The sequence below is a fragment of the Scyliorhinus torazame genome, chromosome 5, assembly GCF_047496885.1.
Source record: "Scyliorhinus torazame isolate Kashiwa2021f chromosome 5, sScyTor2.1, whole genome shotgun sequence".
Lineage (NCBI taxonomy): Eukaryota > Metazoa > Chordata > Chondrichthyes > Carcharhiniformes > Scyliorhinidae > Scyliorhinus > Scyliorhinus torazame.
Window position 1 is genome coordinate 84729192 of NC_092711.1, and position 19962 is coordinate 84749153.

Sequence of the window (19962 nt, forward strand, 5' to 3'; positions counted from 1 at the left end):
ATCCGCCTTCTCATTCATTCTTCCAAAATGAACAACTCACATTTTCCCTCATTGAATTGCAGTTCAGCATCAGTAAATAGAGAAGGAGAGGAACCAGTGACTGTGGGATTGACGCAGACAGACTTAGCACCCTGAGAGGAGTCAGGGAAAAGTTGGAAAAAGTTTTTTAAAACTAATCATGTACCGACAAGAAAATAAAGGTCTTTTAGGAATGGAATACAACAGCGCAGATATTCATAAGACTGTTGGTGTTGTATTTATTAATTCCTTTGAATTGCGTAACTAAATTTGTTTCCTTCTGTTTGGATACTTCAATGGCGCTGCTGTTACCCAACATTCCCTGCGGGGGTGAATGTGCCCTATTCACTGAGAGAGGTCAATACGCAGGCGCAGTGCTGAATTCTCCGGAACATGCGCAGTGTCACCTTGCTCAGAGGCGGGTGAGTGCGGGAGAGGTTTTTTGTTAATTGGAGAGAGCGGGCGGGGCGGAGGGAGGAATGGAGCCGGGAGGTGAGGGTGGGGAGGCTTCATAAACACCCGGGATGGGCCCCAATCCCAAATATGATCCCGCAGGTCCGGAGTTTGTAGCTCGGAGGCTTTTTCCTGAGAATAGGCCCAGGTTTAAAAACCATCTTGTTTCAGCAGGAGCAGTGCGCATGCGGGACTATTTGTTCACGTAGTGGAGTGGGCGGGGCTTCAGGGTCCCGGTGACCTGGAGAGAGAATTTCTGACTCGTTGATCTCAATCTGCTAATGGATGGGAAATGCCTCAACGAGTAAATAACGGCTGATTAGAGGAGGGTGATTGAGGTGGCGGAATGGACGTGGAGGCTCCATAAACACCCTGTGGAGATGGCAGAACAAAATTAAGAATCTAATGTTTAATCCCGGGGGGGGGGGGGCATCTGGGAGACTGACATTTTTTTTGGGGGGGGGGGGCAGGAGTGCGCATGCGTACTGTCAGCAGGAGGAGAAAATGTTGCGAATTACTCTTCTAGACTGACAGTAATGGATTCTGGAAACTCCTTTTACTGGAGGTTAGAAGGGGAGGATTTACACACAGCAAACTCAAACCAAGAGAAATGTTTTTCTCTTCTGAATTTTTAATCCTGGACTGACAGTGATGACTTTTTACAGGACATTAGGAAAGCAGAATTTTAAGCCGAAAAACTCACCGAAGATTCACTTCAAAACCTGAGAGTAACTCAGTTTATTAGTACCTGAATGTAAGTGTTTCTGTTTTATTTGTGGTTCAAGATTTAAACAGCTGTGTAGCTGGAAATAGGGTGGAGCAAGATTTGCAAACAAGGATGTTGCTTAACCGGGACCCAATGTAGATCAGTGAGCACAGGGGTGATGAGTGAGTGAGTGGGATTCAGTTCAGGGGGCATGGCAGCAGAAATTTGGATGAACTCAAGTTTGGCAGGTTTCCTACCCTAAACAACATCACTGAACTAGTTTGGTTTTTACAACAATACAGCAGTTTTTATGGGCTCTTTTTCCCAGTGTCGGCCCCACAAATGACCAGATTCATTCAGCTCAATTTTACAACCTGCCTTTGTCTCTTTGTAGGTTTGCACTTACACCTTTTTCTGGTTTTAATCAATTTCACAAGGTATTAGAAAGAGACAATTTGCAGTTTGGAAACTCGAATCAAATATCACAACAGGATCTGATTGAGTCGCCCAATTTATCGTAACCTGAATATCTTTGGATTTTGAATATGGAAGGAGAAAGCACCATTCGCAGTTGGGAGAAGCTGAACACATGCTCTGTGTGTGGATGAGACTTCAGCCAATTGTCTGACCTCTTGAACCACAAGTGCAGACACAACGGGGAGAAAGCATGGACATGTGGAGACTGTGGGAAGGGATTCAAATATCCAGTTGAGCTGGAAACTCATCGGCGCAGTCACACTGGGGAGAGACCGTTCACCTGCTCCACGTGTGGGAAGGGATTCAGTCTGTCTTGCAACCTGTTGGCTCACCAGCGTGTTCACTCTGATGAGAGACCTTTTAAATGCCCAGACTGCGGCAATTGGTACAAAAGTTCTGGGGAAGTGATGCGCCATCAACGTATTCACAGTGGCGAGAGACCATTCAGGTGCTCTGACTGTGGGACTGGGTTCAGGCAATTATCTGACCTCACTGTACACCAGCGAATTCACACTGGAGAGAGCCCGTTTACCTGCAACGAGTGTGGGAAGGGATTCAGTCGGTCGTCACGCCTGATGACACACCAGCGAATTCACACTGGAGAGAGACCATTCTCCTGCTCTGTTTGTGGGAAGGGATTTACTAATTCCTCAGCCCTGCTGAAACACCAGCGAGTTCACACTGGGGAAAGGCCATTCACCTGTTCTGTCTGTGGGAAGGGATTTACTGGGTCCACCGACCTGCTGGAACACCAGCGTATTCACAGCGGGGAGAGACCATTTGGCTGCTCCATGTGTGGGAAGAGATTCACTCAGTCATCAACCCTGCTGCCACACCAGCGAGTTCACACTGGGGAGAAGCCATTCACCTGCTCCATATGTCAGAAGGGATTTGCTCACTCATCCACCCTGCTGAGACACCAGCGAGCTCACAAATAACTGTTTTGATAGAATTTTGCTGTTTATCCATTTGCCCTTTAGGGTTTGTTTTGGAGTTTAAGAAAGTCCAGCCCTGTTCTAGGAATGAATATTCCGGTTAAAAGTCAAATCAGTTTTGTGCTGAGCACACAGTGTGTTAGGTCTTTTTAATATTTCCAACACAAGTTAGTTCCTTTTGAAGGGATCTCCCTCTCCCCTCTATTCCCTATCCTCCCCTCCAAAAAGACAGAGGAGCCTTGAGTTCTTTGAGGATATAATAAGCAGGGTGGATAAAGGGAACCAGTAGATGTTGTGTGTTTGGATTTCCAAAGGCTTTCAGTAATGTATCACAAAGAAGGTTACTGCATAAGATAGGAGCTCATGGTGTTGGGGGTGATATATTCGCACAGATCGAGGTCTGGATAACTAACAGCAAAGAGTGAGTTGGGATAAATGAGTAATTTTCAAATTGGCACAAACTAACTAATGGACTACCCCTGGGATCAGTGTTGTGGCCAAAACTATCTAGATCTATGTTAATGACTTAGAACCATAGCAGTTGTACAGTGCAGAAGGAGGCCATTCAGCCCTTTAAAACTGCACCAACTCTCTGAAAGAGCACCCTACCTAGGCCAATCCCCCACCCTATCCCCATAACCCGCACATCTTTGGACACTAACGGGAAATTTAGCATTGCCAATCCACCTAACCTGCACATCTTTGGATGATGGAACAAATTGTATTGGAGTTAAAATTGCTAATGGACATGGCAGTGCTTGTTGAGAGAGCAGTTAATAAAACAGAAAGTATTGTAGGCTTTATTATTAGGGGCATTGAGTACACAGTAAGGAAGTCATAGACATAGAACATACAGTGCAGAAGGAGGCCATTCGGCCCATCGAGTCTGCACCGACCCACTTAAGCCCTCACTTCCACCCTATCCCTGTAACCCAATAACCCCATCTAACAGTTTTGGACACTAAGGGCAATTTGGCCTGTCCAATCCACCTAACCTGCAAGTCTTTGGACTGTGGGAGGAAACCGGAGCACCCGGAGGAAACCCATGCAGACACAGGGAGAAAGTGCAGACTCTGCACTGACAGTGACCCAGCGGGGAATCGAACCTGGGACCGTGGCGCTGTGAAGCCACAGTGCTGACCAATGTCTTACCGTGCTGCCCTACATTTGTCAGGATCAAACTTCATCTGCCATCTCTCCGCCCAAGTCTCCAAATGATCTAAAGCCTGCTGTATCCTCTGACAGCCCTCATCGCTATCCGCAATTCCACCAACGTTTGTGTCGTCCGAAAACTTACTAACCAGACCATTACATTTTCCTCCAAATCATTTATATATACTACAAACAGCAAAGGTCCCAGCACTGATCCCCGCGGAACACCACTAGTCACAACCCTCCAAGCAGAAAAGCACCCTTCCCTGCTACCCTCTGTCTTCTATGACCTAGCCAGTTCTCTATCCATCTTGCCAGCTCACCTCTGATCCCATGTGATTTCACCTTCTGTACCAAGAGGGACCTTGTCAAATACCTTACTGAGGTCCATGTAGACAACATCCACTGACCTACCCTCATCAGTCATCTTCGTCACTTCCTCGAAAAACTTGATCAGTTAGTGAGACTCAACCTCCCGTTCACAAAACCATGCTGCCTCTCGCTAACAAGTACACTTGCTTCCAAATGGGAGTAAATCCTGTCTCGAAGAATCCTCTCCAATAATTTCTCAAGCACTGTTGTAAGGCGGCTCATCGGCCTGTAATATCCTGGATTATCCTTGCTACCCTTCTTGAACAAAGGAACAACATTAGGTATGCTCCAGTCCTCTGGGACCTCACCTGTAGCCGGTGATGATACAACTTTTTCTGTCAAGACCCCAGCAATTTCCTCCCTTGCCTCCCTCAGTATTCTGGGGCCCTTGGGAGTTATCGAGCTGGATGGTTTCAAGGCGCCCAACATCTTTTCCTTTTTGATCTCACTGTGACCCAGAATATCTACACGCCCTTCCCCAGATTCATCATCCACCCAGTCATTCTCTAGGGGCTGTTTAGCACAGGGCTAATTCGCTGGCTTTGAAAGAAGACCAAGGCAGGCCAGCAGCATGGTTCAATTCCCGTACCAGCCTCCCCGAACAGGCGCCGGAATTTGGCGACCAGGGTCTTTTCACAGTAACTTCATTTGAAGCCTACTTGTGACAATAAGCGATTTTCATTTCATTTCTTTGGTGAATACTGATGCAAAGTACTAATTTAGTACGTCGCTCATTTCCTCTGGCTCCATTCATAGATTCCCTCCCCTGTCATTGAGTGGGTCAACCCTTTCCCTGGCTACCCTCTTGCTCTTTATATATGTTTTAAAAGCCTTGTGTTTTTCCTTAATCCTGTTTGCCAATGACTTTTCGTGACCTCTTTTAGCCCTCCTGAATCCTTGCTTAAGTTCCTGCTGAGTTTGTCCAGTGTTTGCTCTTTGTATTTGAGATTTTCAGCAACGACAGTCTTTTGCTTTTATTTTATAGCAGCCATTGGTCACTGAATCTATTCTAGAGATAGAGATGGACCAATAAACATTGAATTGTATTGGGGGACGTATTGGGTGTGCAGGTTGGTCCCTTGTATTGGGGGACGTACTGGGTCTGCAGGTTAGCCCCTGGCCTCCGGGATAGTTTACTGTGGGTAGGCAAAATGTCCAGTTGTAGTTATTCTCCGATCAGCCATGATATTGAATGGCAGAGCAGGCTAGAGGGGCCGAATAACCCACTTCTCCTAATTTGTATGTTGTGCTGCAATAGAATGATTACAATACAGAAGGAGGCCATTTATCCCATTGTGCCCCTGCTGGTTCTCTGCAAGAGCAAATCAGAAAGTCCGATTTCCCCAACCCTTCCCTAGTAGCCCAGCACTTCTATTCTCTTCAGGGGCTTGTCCAATTCCCTTGTGAAAGCCTTTGTTGTTTCAGTTTGAGCTGGAGTGGAGATGGTGTAGATTGTGGTTAAGCTTATCTCAGGGTCACATATTATACTGGCGTTGTGATCTGTCTGGTTCAGTTTCCAGGGAGATGGATGGTCAGTGGGAAGGGAGTGGTGTTTGTGGAAGGGATTGAAGACATTGGCTTTGATCTTCTCAATATTTACTTGAAGGAATTTTCTGCTCATTCTATTCTGGATGCCAGTCAGGTCAGGATGAATGTGACTTTGTGGGAAACTTAGAGGTGATAGTTTTCACATACACCTGTTCTGGGCGGCAGGGTGGAGCAGTGGTTAGCACTGCTGCCTCACGGCACCGAGGACCCAGGTTCAATCCCGGCCCCGGGTCACTCTCCATGTGAAGTTTGCACTTTCTCCACGTGTAAGTGTAGCTCTCACCCCCACAACAAAAAGATGTACAGGGCAGGGGGATTGGCCATGCTAAATTGCCCATTTTTGGGAAAAAAGAATTGGGTACCTAAATTTAAAAACTATTGTCCTGGTTTTTCTGGGTGGAGGTTCCGAGTTTGGGTGATTCTCTCAAAGATCTGATGGAGTTGTAAGAATATAAAATACCGTCCATCACCCCGCCTCATCCCCTCTCTCTTTCTGACATGAGGTTAGCATCGTCTGTAAGTCCAGACCGGGTGGCAGGTTCCCTGAAGGACATGAGTGAACCAGTTGGGTTTTTATGACAATCCAGCCGTTTTCATGGTCACTTTTTCCCAGTGCCGGCCCCATAAATGACCAGATTCATTCAGCTCAATTTCACAACCTGCCTTTGTGTTTCTGTGGGTTCTCTCTCACTCCCTATTTTCGGTTTTAAATCAATTTCACAGGGTATCAGAAAGGGACAATTTGCAGCCAGAAAATTCAAACCAAGCATCACATCAGGATCTGATGAACTGGTTCAGTTTATCATACTCCGAATATTATCAGAGTTTGAACATAGAAGGGAAAAGCACCGTTCACAGTGGGGAGAAACCGTACACGTGTTCTGTGTGTGGACAAGGTTTCAGCCATTCTTCTGGCCTGTCAAGACACAAGCCCAGTCACACAGGGAAGCAACCCTGTAAATGTGGGGACTGTGGGAAGGGATTCAATTACCCATCAGAGCTGGAAGCACATCAAGCGCTCACACTGGGAGAGGCCATTCACCTGCCCCGTGTGTGGGATTGGATTTACAAAGTCAAACAACCTTCTAAAACACCAGCGGACTCACACTGTGGAGAGACCTTTCAAATGCTCAGACTGTAGAAGTCCTTTAAAAGCTCCAGTGAACTTATGTCCCATCAACGTGTTCACAGTGACAAGAGACCATTCAGGTGCTCTCACTGCGGGACTAGGTTCAGATGGTCATCTCAACTTACAGTCCACCAGCGAGTTCACACTGGGGAGAGACCATTTACCTGCTCCGAGTGTGGGAAGGGATTCATTCATTCATTCATTCCACCTGCTGACACATGAGCGAGTTCACTCTGGGGAGAAACCATTCACCTGCTCCATGTGTGGAAAGGGATTCACTACCTTATCCAACCAGCTGATACACCAGCGCACTCACACTGGGGAGAGGCCATTCACCTGCTCCATGTGTGGGAAGGGATTCATTCAGTCATCTGCCCTGCTGATACACCAGCGCACTCACACTGCGTCAGGCCCATTCACCTGCTCCAAGTGTGGGAAGAGAGTCACTACCTTATCCAATCTGCGGACACATCTGCGAGTTCACACGGGGGAGAGGCCATTCACCTGCTTTGTGTGTAAGATGAGATTCACTCACTCATCCGCCCTGCTGAGACACCAGCGACTTCACGAGTAACGACAGTGATTGAACTTTGCTGGTAATCACATCCAGGACTGAACCATGTTCATTGGAGGATGTTTCTGCTGATAATAAACTCCAGCCCAATTATTGTAGTTAATATTGTGGATAAAAGTGAAAAAAGTCAACTTTCTATTTCACACACATCATGTTGAATCTTTTTAATATCTCGAAGACAAGTTAGGTCCTTTTGAAATGTTCCCCCTCTCCCCTGTCTCCTCCATCCCCACCTCCAATAAGTGCGAGACAATCCAAACAGCTGCCTCTGCTAGTTTCCTCACTTCCACCAATTAACTCGGACAAATATCTCTCTGTGACCAACCCTTCCATCCAGCACCCCCACACACCAGTGAGTTCATACTGCAGAGAGAGGGTTTAAATGCTGAGACTGTGACAGGAGCTGTAAAACCCACATTCACTGATGGTTCACCAGTGCATTCACTCCGGTTCCACTCCATCTGCTCTCAGTGCAGGAAGATGTTCAGCCGATTGTCCATCCTGCAGTAACACCAGTGAGTTCACACCGGGGAAAGGTCATTCACCTGCTCCATGTGTGGGGAGGGATTCACTGAGTAATTCAACCTATTAAAACACTAGTACATTCATACTGACGGAAGATCTTTTAAATATCTGGATGTGGGAAGGATGAAGTTTCTGTGGAGCTAACATGTTCACACTGACAGGAGACTGTTCAGGATCTCTCTGTGGGACTGGGTTCAGGATCTCCCTGTGGGACTGGGTTCAGGATCTCACTGTGGGACTGGGTTCAGGATCTCTCTGTGGGACTGGGTTCAAGATCTCTCTGTGGGACTGGATTCAGGATCTCTCTGTGGGACTGAGTTCAGGATCTCTCTGTGGGACTGGGTTCAGGATCTCTCACTGGGACTGGGTTCAGGATCTCTCTGTGGGACTGGGTTCATGATCTCTCTGTGGGACTGGGTTCATGATCTCTCTGTGGGATTGGGTTCAGGATCTCTCACTGTGGGACTGGGTTCAGGATCTCTCACTGGGACTGGGTTCAGGATCTCTCTGTGGGACTGGGTTCAGGATCTCTCTGTGGGACTGGGTTCAGGATCTCTCTGTGGGACTGGGTTCAGGATCTCACTGTGGGACTGGGTTCAGGATCTCTCTGTGGGATTGGGCTCAGGATCACTCTGTGGGACTGGGTTCAGGATCTCTCTGTGGGACTGGGTTCAGGATCTCTCTGTGGGACTGGGTTTAGATGAACTCCGTGTCCAGCAATGCACTCACTCTGGAGCGAGACCATTCACCTGTTCCATGTATGGGAAGGGATTGATTCAGTCATCCCACCTCAATAACGTCAACTTATTCACACCTATCAAAATTCTGAGCGTGAGCAGGGATTTAAAAGCAAAACATGTCTATTGACACACAACATTCACACTGGTGAGAGGCTGTTCACCTGCTCCATGTGTGGGAAGGGACTCACTGGTGTTTTAACCTATTGACACGCCAGCGAATCACAGTGATTACAGAGGTTGTATTCTCTGTTATTGTTGCTGTTACGGTGGCATGGTGTTGCAGTGGTTAGCACTGCTTCCTCACGGCGCTGCAGACCCAGGTTCGATCGTGGCCATGGGTCACTGTCGATGTGGAGTTTTCACATTCTCCCCATGCCTGCAGTTCTACAGGACCTTGGTGAGGCCACACCTGGAATACTGTGTGCAATTTTGGTCTCCTTATCTGAGGAAGGATGTTCTTGCTCTGATGTGATTCTAAGAGGGTCTTGAGGAAAATCTTTTTTACTCAGAGGGTGGTGATGGTCTGAAATGTACTACCTGGTCGGATGGTAGAGGCAGGTTGCCTCGCATTCTTTAAAAAGTACCTGGATGAGCACGTGGCATGTCATAACATTCAAGACTATGGGCCAAGTGCTGACAAATGGAATTAGGTAGACAGGTCAGGTGTTTTTCATGTGTTGGGGCAGACTCGATGGGCCAAAGCCCTCTGCTATATTATTCTGTGCTTCTTTGAATGGAGTGCAGCGAAAATTTACTACACTGATTCCTGGGATGGTGGGACTGACTATGAGGAGAGATTGAGTCAGTTAGGATTGAATTTGCTCGAATTTAGAAGAATGAGGTGGGATCTCACAGAAATTTATATAATTCTAAAAGAACTAGACTAGGTCATCGCAGGAAGGATGTTCCCGATGGTGGGGTTGTCAAGAACCAGAGGTCATAGTCTAAGAATACGGGGTAAACCTTTTCGGACTGAAATGAGGAGACATTTCAAAATTATTTCACCCATTGAGTGGTAAGCGTGTGGAATTCCCTACCACAGGAAGCAGTTGAGGCCAGAACATTGTATGTTTTCAAGAAGGAATTAGATATAGCTCCTGTGGCTAAAGGGATCAAAGGGTACAGGAACAAAACTACTGAGTTAGATGTTTGGCCATCATCACATTGAATGGTGGAGCAGGCTCGATGGACCGAATGAATTTCTCCTGCTCCTATTTTCTCTGTTTTGATGTGTACGATAGATAGAATGGATAGATAGTATGTGCGTGTCTGACAGGAGCTGCTGCTTCTCATCAGCAATAACACAAACCTTCCTCTCTCAATGTTATGCACAGTAGCACAGTGGTTAGCACTGTTGATTCACAGCGCCAGGGACCCAGGTTTAATTCCCGACTTGGGTCACTGTCTGTGTGAAGTCTGCACATTCTCCCAGTGTCTGCGTGGGTTTCCTCCGGGTGCTCCGGTTTCCTCCCACAAGTCCCAAAAGACATGCTGTTACGTGAATTGGACATTCTGAATTCTCCCTCCGTGTACCCGAACAGGCGCCGGAGTGTGACTACTAGGGGATTTTCACAATAACTTCATTGCAGTGTTAGCCCCCTCTTCCTATTGGTCGCGACCTTCCGTCAATCAGCCGGGCATTGTGATGCAGAGCAAGCGCAGTCTGGTTACTGAAGGTGAGAGTTGGGTTGGAATCAGCAGTGATTTAAATTGAGAAATCACCCGGTAAGGAGGGAGCGGTGGAGCTGGTGCCTGGATTGGAAGGCTTCATAAACACTGAGTAGAGCCTCCGAAGCCCGAATATGAATCTCCTGGTACGCTGTTTGCACCAAGCTTTCGCGGTTCCGGTGAAAGGCCCGGATTGAAGGCCGCCTTTTTGAAACTGGGCGATATACAGGAGGGCGCATGCACGAGCGCCATCTTTATTGAGGGCAACCTGAAGAAGGACGCATGCGCAGGGAGCGACCCCCGGAGATCCAGGTTGGCCCCGCCGCCAGACAGGGACATATTTTATCTCGAGTTGCAGGAATCTGCCTCAGAGACATTTATTGCACATGTGGTTCGCACTACTACCTCACAGCGCCAGGGATGCGGATTCAATTCTGGCTCGAGTGACTGTGGAGTTTGCACGTTCTCCTGTGTCTGCGTAGGTTTTCTCACACAGTCCAAAGATGTGCAGGTTAGGTGGATTGACTGTGCTTAGTTGCTTTTGGTGTTCAAATGTTAGATGGGGGATAGGGCGGGGGGAGTGGGCCTCTTTCAGAAGGAAGGTTCACAGTTTAAATTTGTTCACCTAAATGTAGAGTCCAGAAGGCTGGAATGCGCCGAATCGGAAGATGCAGTGTTGTTCCTCCAGTTTGTATTGGGCACAGCTGGAGCATTGCAGCAGGCCAAAGGCAAGATGGTGAGTTAAAATGGCAACTGACAGGAAGGTTGTGGATTGAGCAAAGATCAACCAGTCAGCATTTAGTCTCCCCAGTGTATAGGAGACCACATTGGGAGCAGCACATGCAGTAGACTAAATTGAAGGAGGTGCAATGAAACGCTGCTTCAGCTGAGAGGAGAGTTTAGAAACTTGGACAGGGAGGAAGTAGTGGGGTGGGTATTGCACCTTCTGCGAATGCATTGGAGGAAATGCAGTAAGGGGTTGAGGGAGATGGAGGAGTGTACCAGGGTGTCATATAGGTAGAGGTCCCTGCAGAATGCTGACTGGGTGGTGAGTAGATCTGTTTCATGGTGGCATCGTGCTGGATTTGACAGAAATGGCAGATGAACCTTTGAATGCGGAGGCTGCTGGGGTGAAAAGGGAAGACAAAGGGGCAAACTTTTCACCCATAACCTTATTGAATGGCAGAGCAGTCCTGATGGAGCGAGTGGCCTACTTCTGCTCCCATTTCCTGTGATCTCCGAGTCTAGGACAGGAGGTAGTCAGCATGGATCTGTCCATCAGCTTGAATCAGCACCTTCAGGAGAATTGCGAGTGTATATATTGCAGGGGGGAAACGAGGGAGACCGTGTGGTCTGGAGATTTGCAGATTTTGAAGATTGAGGGAGGAAAGAATGTTCCACAGAAACTAGAATTGTCTGTTCTGCATTTCTATCCTGTTCTCACGAATGAATTTTGTAAATTCCTTTCACAGGATATTAGAAGTGAGGATTTGCAGACAGAAATCTCAAACCAAACATCAAGACAAGATCTGACAGTTATTCGATTCATCAGGACATGAATATCATCGGCTTTTGCATCTACAATGAGAAATGTTTGTGTGTTTTGTCTGCTTCAAAGGGTTACAAACATCAGTGTGACTGGAAAAGCCCCGAGATACACCCACACCCGAGTGAGTGTTCCAGTGAACTGACTGTGGAAACATCAGTGTGACTGGAAAAGCACCGAGATAAACCTACACCCGAGTGAGTGTTCCAGTTTACTGACTGGAAAGAGCTTCAACCACTTACACAGCCTCAAAATCATCACACAATTCACAGCGGGGAGAGACCTGACACGTGACGAGGCTTCAACTTATTATCCAACCTGGAGACACAGCCACCGACATGGAGAAACCGTGGAAATGTGGAGACTGTGGGAAGGGATTCCGTGCTCCCTGTGAGCTGGAAACCCATCGGCGCAGTCACAGCGGAGAGAAGCCATTCACCTGCTCAGTGTGTGGGAAAGGATTAATTGATTCATCCACCCTGCAGAGGTACCAGCGAGTTCACACTGGGGAGAGGCCATTCTCCTGCCTTGAGTGTGGGAAGGGATTCAGTGATTCATACAACCTGCTGACACACCAGCGGGTTCACACTGGGGAGAGGCCGTTCTCCTGCCCTGAGTGTGGGAAGGGATTCGCTCGGTCATCCGCCTTGCGGAATCACCAGAGATTCCACACAGGTGAGGGGTTGTTCACCTGCTCCGAGTGTGGGAAGGGATTCATTCGCTCATTCCACCTGCTGAAACACCAACACATTCACACCGGGAAGAGACCGTTCACCTGCTCGGAGTGTGGGAAGGGATTCACTCAGTTATCGAGCCTGGTGAGACACCGTCACATTCACACTGGGGAGAGACCATTCACCTGCTCCGAGTCTGGGAAGGGATTCACTCAGTTATCGAGCCTGGTGAGACACCGTCACATTCACACCGGGGAGAGACCATTCACCTGCTCAGTGTGTGGGAAGGGATTCACTCAGTTATCGAGCCTGGTGAGACACCGTCACGATCACACTGGGGAGAGACCATTCACCTGCTCCGAGTCTGGGAAGGGATTCACTCAGTTATCGAGCCTGGTGAGACACCGTCATATTCACACTGGGGAGAGACCGTTCACCTGCTCGGAGTGTGGGAAGGGATTCACTCAGTTATCGAGCCTGGTGAGACACCGTCACATTCACACTGGGGAGAGACCATTCACCTGCTCCATGTGTGGAAAGGGATTAACTCAGTCGTCTAGTCTGTTGCAACGACAAGGCACCCAAAGCAATGAGACACATTTTAAATGCTCTGACTGTGGGAGTTGCTTTCTAAACCCTGCACTGATGGACCATCATGCAGACATTCACACTGAGGAGAGACCGTTCAGCTGCTGTCGCTGCACAAAGAGATTTAGAATGTCGTATGATCTACTGAGACATCAGAGAGTTCACACCGGGGAGAAACCATTCACCTGCCCAGTGTGTGGGAAAGGATTTGGTGATTCATCCAACCTGCAGAGACACCAGCGAGTTCACAGTGGGGAGAAGCCATTCACCTGCACTGGGTGTGGGAAAGGATTCACTCAGTCATCCCACTTACAGACACACAAGCGCATTCACAATGGGGAGAGGCCATTCATCTGCTGCATGTGTGGGAAGGGATTCAGAGATTTATCAATGGAGTTCACAATGGAGAGATTCGGTCACCTGCTCTGTGTGTGGGAAGGGATTCACTTGTTCATCCAACCTGCTGAGACACCAAGGCAGTCACACCGATTATAGAGACTTTTTCGATGGTCTTGCCAATGTACCACGCCTCGGGACATCCTTTCCTACAGCGTATGAGGTGGACAACGTTGGCCGAGTTGCACAAGAATGTGCCCTGTACCTGGTGGGTGGTGTTCTCGCGTGTAATGGGGTATCCATGTCAATGATCTGACATGTCTTACAGAGGTTGTGACAACAGATGAACGGACATTGCGTGACACTCGCCAGGCAGGAATGTTCCCTTCCAGTCGGGGAACACTTCAGCAGTCAAGGGCATTCGGCCTCTGATCTTCGGGTAAGTGTTCTCCGAGACGGCCTTCAGGATGCGTGACAACGCAGAATCGCCGAGCAGAAACTGATAGCCAAGTTCCGCATGCATGAGTACGGTCTCAACCGGGACCTTGGATTAATGTTGCATTACATTCACCCCCACCATCTGGCCTGGGCTTGCGAAATCCTATCAACTGTCCTGGCTTGAGACAATTCACACCTCTTTAACCTGTGATTATACCTCTCTCCTGTTGTGCCATCTGGACCTGTAAAGACTTAATTCCTTGCCAAGACTCCCATTCAAAGTATCATCTTGCATCATTGACTTTGTCTATATATGTGTTTGTGGAACCCACCTCTTCATTCACCTGTGGAAGGAGCTGTGCTCAGAAAGCTAATGATTTGAAACAAACCTGTTGGACTTTAACCTGGTGTTGTAAGACTTCTTACTGTGCTCACCCCAGTCCAACGTCGGCATCTCCACATCTTGTTTTAAGAGGGAGCTCTCTGAAATGTCCACTAATTTTAATCTTCCCCGTAAAAGGAAACTGCCTCCAGATAACTACCCTATCGAGTCCCCTCAGCATCTTCCATGTTTTTGTAAGATTGTCTCTCATAAACCCCAGTGGGTTCAGGCCCAACTTGTTCAACCTTTCCTCATAAGATAAGCCCTTCAGCTGAGAAATTAGTCCAGTGAACCATCTCTGAACTGCTTCTAATGCAATTATATATCTATATATGAATTATTCATTTTTCCAATTGGGTGTCAGAACCGAGTGTGAGATTTTGGAGTCAGTGGAGAGGGTCAAGAGAAGTGATGTTGAGGGAGAGCTGGGTGTTAAACCCACTTCACTGATCCAGATTCTGCTCTTACCTCCCCTTTGGTTTGGTAAACATTTTGTTTTGCCTGATATTGCATACCTGTGATGTCCCTCGGGAGTTTTTCTTTCTGTCTTTAAGTTTGTTTTTGAGGGTTTTATGTTGGTGGCTCCTGTGTGGGATTGGTGGAATTTATTGTTCCCGATCACTGAGAAATCGCGTCAGAACCAGGAAGTGAAAGTAAGGAGCTAAAGATTCCTGCCTGCTCCAGTAGAGTGTCGTTCGTTCAAACGTTTAAATCAGTGGTGAGAACTCTGACTTTACTGTAGCATCTTACTGCAATACAGGTATGGAATAGGAGAAGCAGAGATAGTGGAAGAGACCGGGACAGAGAGATACAGAGAGTTGGAGAGACAGGAAAGGGAGAGAGACATAGCCAGGCAGGTATGGAGGGCGGCACAGTGGTTAGCACTGCTGCCGCACAGCTACAGGGCCTCAGGTGACTGTCTGTGTGGAGTTTGCACTTTCTCCCCGTGTCTGCGTGCGTTTCCTCCGGGTGCTCCGGTTTCCTCCCACAGTCCAAACATGTGCAGGTTAGGTGATTGGCCATGATAAATTGTCACTTCATATCCAAAAGGTTAGGTGGGGTTACAGGGATAGGGTGGCAGCCTGGGCTTAAGTACGGTGCTCTTTCCAAGGCCAGTACTAGGACTGAGTTTAGGAGGAACTTCTTCACCCAAAGGGTTGTGAATCTATGGAATTCCTTGCCCAGTGAAGCAGTTGAGGCTCCTTCACTAAATGTTTTTAAGATAAAGATACATAGTTTTTTGAAGAATAAAGGGATTAAGGGTTATGGTGTTCGGGCCGGAGAGTGGAGCTGAGTCCACAAAAGATCAGCCATAATCTCATTGAATGGCGGAGCAGGCTCGAGGGACCAGATGGCCTACTCCTGCTCCTAATTCTTATGTTCTTATGTACAGACTCTGGGCCGAATTGCCTTCTGCAATGTAAATTCTATGACGGAGAAAAAGACAACCAAAGAGGCAATGATAGAGGGATAGAGAGGTTGTGACAAAGCACATCAGAGAGACAGACAGAGAATCAATCCTATATCAAACAGGAAGATTGAAATGATACCTTGTACAGGAGGAGAGATTGATGCCTCTTCTTCAGTGAGTCTGAACTTTTATTCTAATCATTCCCGTGAATCTGTGCTGCACCCTCCAAGGCCAATACATATTTTTCCTGTGTTGTGATGCGTTGGACTGAGCACAGCCTCCAGGTGGATGGAACCAGATCTCTCTATCATTGAAACACAAGGTCAACCTATTTGTAGTCCAGTTCCCCCCAGGTAAAGGCCAACAATCCATATTCTTGTTACATTATTTTTCTATCTGTCGAGCAGATTTGGATGCTTACATTTTTCTGCTTATCCGCTCCTCGCTTCCCAGCATTCAGAATGGAAAGTTTGGTCCAATCCCTTAAACTGTCACAATGCACCTTTGTAACTTTCTCCCAGCTTCTGATACCATTTACTATCTTTTTATAAATTTAGATTACCCAATTCTTTTTGTCCAATGAAGGGGCAATTTAGCATGGCCAATCCACCTGCCCTGCACATCTTTATATTGTGGGGGTGAGACACATGCAGACACGGGGAGAATGTGCAAACTCCACACAGACAGTGACCCGGGATCGAACCCGGGTCCTCACTGCAGTATGCAGCAGTGCTAACCACTGCGCCACCCCTTCTTATCCCATCTACATTACTTATTTTTATGCCATCATAGTGTGATCAACAAACTTAGAACAGAGGCAGCACGGTGGCGCAGTGATTAGCACTGCTGTCTCATGGCACCAAGGACCCGGGTTCAGTCACAGTCCCGGGTCACTGTCCGTGTAAAGCTTGCCCATTCTCCCTGTGCCTGCGTGGGTTTCACCCCCATAACCCAAAAGGATGTGCAGGGTAGGTGATTTGGACATGCAAAATTGCCCCTTAATTGGAAAAAAAAGAATTGGGTATTCCAAATGTATTTTAAAAAGTCTTTCACCCAACTTGTTCAGAAATGTAGTGAGTGTCTGAGACCCCAGTACAGATCCCTGGGTGAAGGCTGGGGTAAAGAGGCTCCGTTAGTCACATTCTGCTCTCCATTGGTATCCATTATCCCTGCTCACTGTCTCCTTGCTCCTAGTTAGTTAGTGCTGAACTTCACAGACAGATGATGGATGTCACTGGGCCATTGGAGAGTCTCGATCAGCAGACCAGCTTCGTGAATGCCCTCTGTGCCCTGTTCAACAAGGAGGATTTCAGCAACATCAAACTGATTGTGAACAAAACGCTCACACTGAACGCCCACAAGTTCATCCTGGTTGTGCGCAGTGATGTCTTCAGGACCCTGTTGGACACTGAGCATTGGTCGGATATTAAAGACCAGACTGTCCACCTCACTGAGGAAGAGGAGTGCCTGTATCACTTCCAGCATTTCCTGAGGTATCTCTACAACGGGAATGTCACCCTCAGCACCGTGAATGTGCTTCCCCTTCACCTTCTGTCAGAAAAGTACAACGTCCAGGAGCTGAGAGAAAGCTGCCAGCAGTTATTGTTGGCCAATGTGGCTGCCCTGGGCTCCTCCAACCGTGCCATCACATGGCAGAGATATGCCAAGCTGATTGGCCTGACCCAACTGGAAGAGAAATGCTTCCGGTCTATAGCCTGGAACATTGGCACCATCATAAAGTCCCCAGACTGGTTATTGATGGAACCCCACCAACTCTCTGCTCTCTTCCAAAGGTCTGACCTGGTTGAGGAAGATGAAGTGGTCCTTTTCCAAGCCCTGGTAAGTTGGCTGTCCCTGCATCCTGCCCATACTGAGGAAATGCTGCACCACATTCGCTACCCTATGTTGCCCCCAGAGAAACTGTATGATCTCCAAGCCAGAGGAAGCCTGCCCGCGACAATCTCCAGCTACCTGCCTCAGGAAAGTTTGCTGGTCTACCAAGTGCACCTTTTCCCCACAGATGCCATCAGCCAACACCATGATATTACCACCATCCCATTTACCATGAGGCTGTATACGTCAGAAGGTTTCAGCCACGCCTGGGACATCAAAGGATATGGCATGATGGGGAAACAATCTATTCCGTCATCATTAGCGAGCAGCAATTTCAAACTGAAGACTCAATGGTATGTTACCTTTTCCCCAAAAGGTCAAAGGACGTTAATCCAGCGGCCAAAGGTCAATCACCCGCGTTCTGAGAATGTTCGGCAGGACGATGACTTTTCCACTCTCTCTGCCTCGGTGAGCAATTGTGACCCAGCTGGTAAGACACATTCTCACAAGCTGAGCATTCTGCTTTACCGATGTGTCAATGTCGTGTGGTTTGTGAATGATATGAAGACACTCGAAGTTTCGCACTCGGGGAATGCCCAGATCAAAGATCTGATCCCCTTGTCGGAGCGGGAGAACTACATCAGCAATGACACATTGAAGCTGCACCTTATTGGACAAACCATCTGGGAGAAATGTCAGTAGATCCAGGCGAGATTGAATTGAGGTGTTTAGGTCATGAAGGGTTTTGATGGAGTGGATGGGGAGAAACTTCCAAACAGCAAGAACCAGAGGATGATCAGATTTCAGATCATCTGCAAAGGAGCAAAAGGCCGGATGAGGAGGTGTTTATTTCAGGCAGAAGTTTTGATCTGGTTGGTGTGCACTGCCTGACTGGGTCACTACTTTCAATAATTACGTTCAAAAAGCAATTGGATACATACTCAAAGTGGCAAAATTAGAGGTGTAGGAAAAGTGCCCTGGAGTGGGATTAACTGGAGAACTATTTCAAAGAGACAACACGGATATGATGGGTCGAATGGTCTTGTTTTGTGTTGAATGATTCCACAAATCTCTCATCGCTCCACATAACTGAACCCTTGTCTCCTGGTACTTTTCACATAAAACTAAGATCTCTAATTGTGTGCAAACCCATTACTGTTTGCAAATGTATTCCATAATTATAACTAATTATTTTCACGATTTATTTTTCAGCATTTTAAAATGAAATTCTAACTGTAATTGCAGATCATTAAAAAAAATAATTCTGACCTTATTAATTACTACATGAAACATATTTAGTTTACCAGGCCCAGTCTTTGTTATTACTACTGAAGACCATGTTTCCATTTATATTACAGGGCTCCGTCTTAGTTATTGTGACATTGGACTCTGTATTGTTTTACATTACAATTTCTCAGGTTAATACTTCAATAGAACACATCTGGACCGGATTGACTACACTCCAGGGTTCTAAAAGAGATAGCGGAGGAGATTGTCAAGGCATTGGTGGTGATCTTTCAGGAATCACTGGAGGCAGGAAGGGTCCCAGAGGACTGGAAAATGGCGAATGTCACAATGCTGTTTAAGAAGGGAGAGAGGCAGAAGGCTGTCTGTGTGACGTTTCGATATTCTCCCCGTGCCTGCATGGATTTTCTCCGGGTGCTCTGGTTTCCTCCCACAGTCCAAAGACGTGCCGATTAGGTGGATTGGCCATGATAAATTGCCCCTTAGTGTCCAAAAGGTTAGGTGGGGTAATGGGGATTGGGCGGGAGAGTGGGCCTAGGTAGGGCGCTCGTCCCAAGTGTCAGTGCAGACTCAATGGGCCGAATGGCCTCCTGCACTGTAGAGATTCTATGATTCAATTACCTGACCATTACACATAAACTAAAATTAATTATTAAACATGGCTTTGCCTACAGCTCCACAGTCCAGTCAGTAACAAGCTGACATGGTCATACTCAGTGGATCACACCTTATTGCCGATGTCTCATTCAAACAAGGAGCAGGAACAGACCACTCAGCCCCTAGTGTCTGCTCCTTTAATCAGATTGTGGCTGACCTGATAGTAACCTCAAACCTGCATCCTGCTTACCTCCCCGCAGCCCCCGATAACCTATCACCACCTTACTGACCAAGAATCCAAAAATCTGCCTTAGAAATATTCGCAGACTCGGCTTCCACAGCCCCTTTGAGGAAGAGACGCACGATCCTCAGAGAGAAAAAATCTCCTCATCTCCGTTTTAAATGAGTGAGTTTATTTTTAAACTGTGACCCCTAGTTCTGGATTCTCCAACAACAGGATGTATCCTCTCCACACCCACCCTGTCAATACCCCTCAGGATCTTATATGTTTCAATCAAGTTGCCTCTTACTCTTCTAAACCCCAGGGGATACAATCCCAATCTTTCCTGAGAAGACAACCCACCCAGTCCTGGTATTAGTCTGGTAAACCTTCTC

General features: G+C 47.4%; 4 protein-coding genes across 5 annotated transcripts in view; 3 read left to right on the forward strand and 1 right to left on the reverse strand.

Moving 5' to 3' along the window:
* The window catches only part of LOC140418722 (uncharacterized), a 402445-nt gene that overhangs the window by 277167 nt on the left and 105316 nt on the right, over positions 1-19962 (reverse strand). The gene's annotated exons all lie outside the window — the stretch shown is intronic.
* On the forward strand, positions 412-6591 carry LOC140422825 (uncharacterized). Its single transcript, XM_072507727.1, has 3 exons — positions 412-440; positions 1572-1694; positions 1794-6591. Exons 1-3 carry the CDS (start codon positions 412-414, stop codon positions 2590-2592), a joined length of 951 nt encoding a protein of 316 aa, XP_072363828.1. The 3' UTR covers positions 2593-6591.
* Positions 1039-16327, forward strand: LOC140418715 (uncharacterized). 2 transcript variants are annotated; one of them, XM_072502283.1, is made up of 3 exons: positions 1039-1225; positions 10933-11033; positions 11770-16327. In XM_072502283.1, the coding sequence occupies exon 3, from the start codon at positions 12182-12184 to the stop codon at positions 13598-13600; it is 1419 nt and encodes a 472-aa protein (XP_072358384.1). In that variant the 5' UTR covers positions 1039-1225; positions 10933-11033; positions 11770-12181; the 3' UTR covers positions 13601-16327. The 2 variants fall into 2 exon arrangements, with proteins under 2 accessions (XP_072358384.1, XP_072358385.1); XM_072502284.1 differs by lacking the exon at positions 10933-11033.
* LOC140422826 (BTB/POZ domain-containing protein 17-like) lies at positions 16897-18207 on the forward strand. The gene has a single exon (XM_072507728.1). It carries the CDS (start codon positions 16897-16899, stop codon positions 18205-18207), a length of 1311 nt encoding a protein of 436 aa, XP_072363829.1.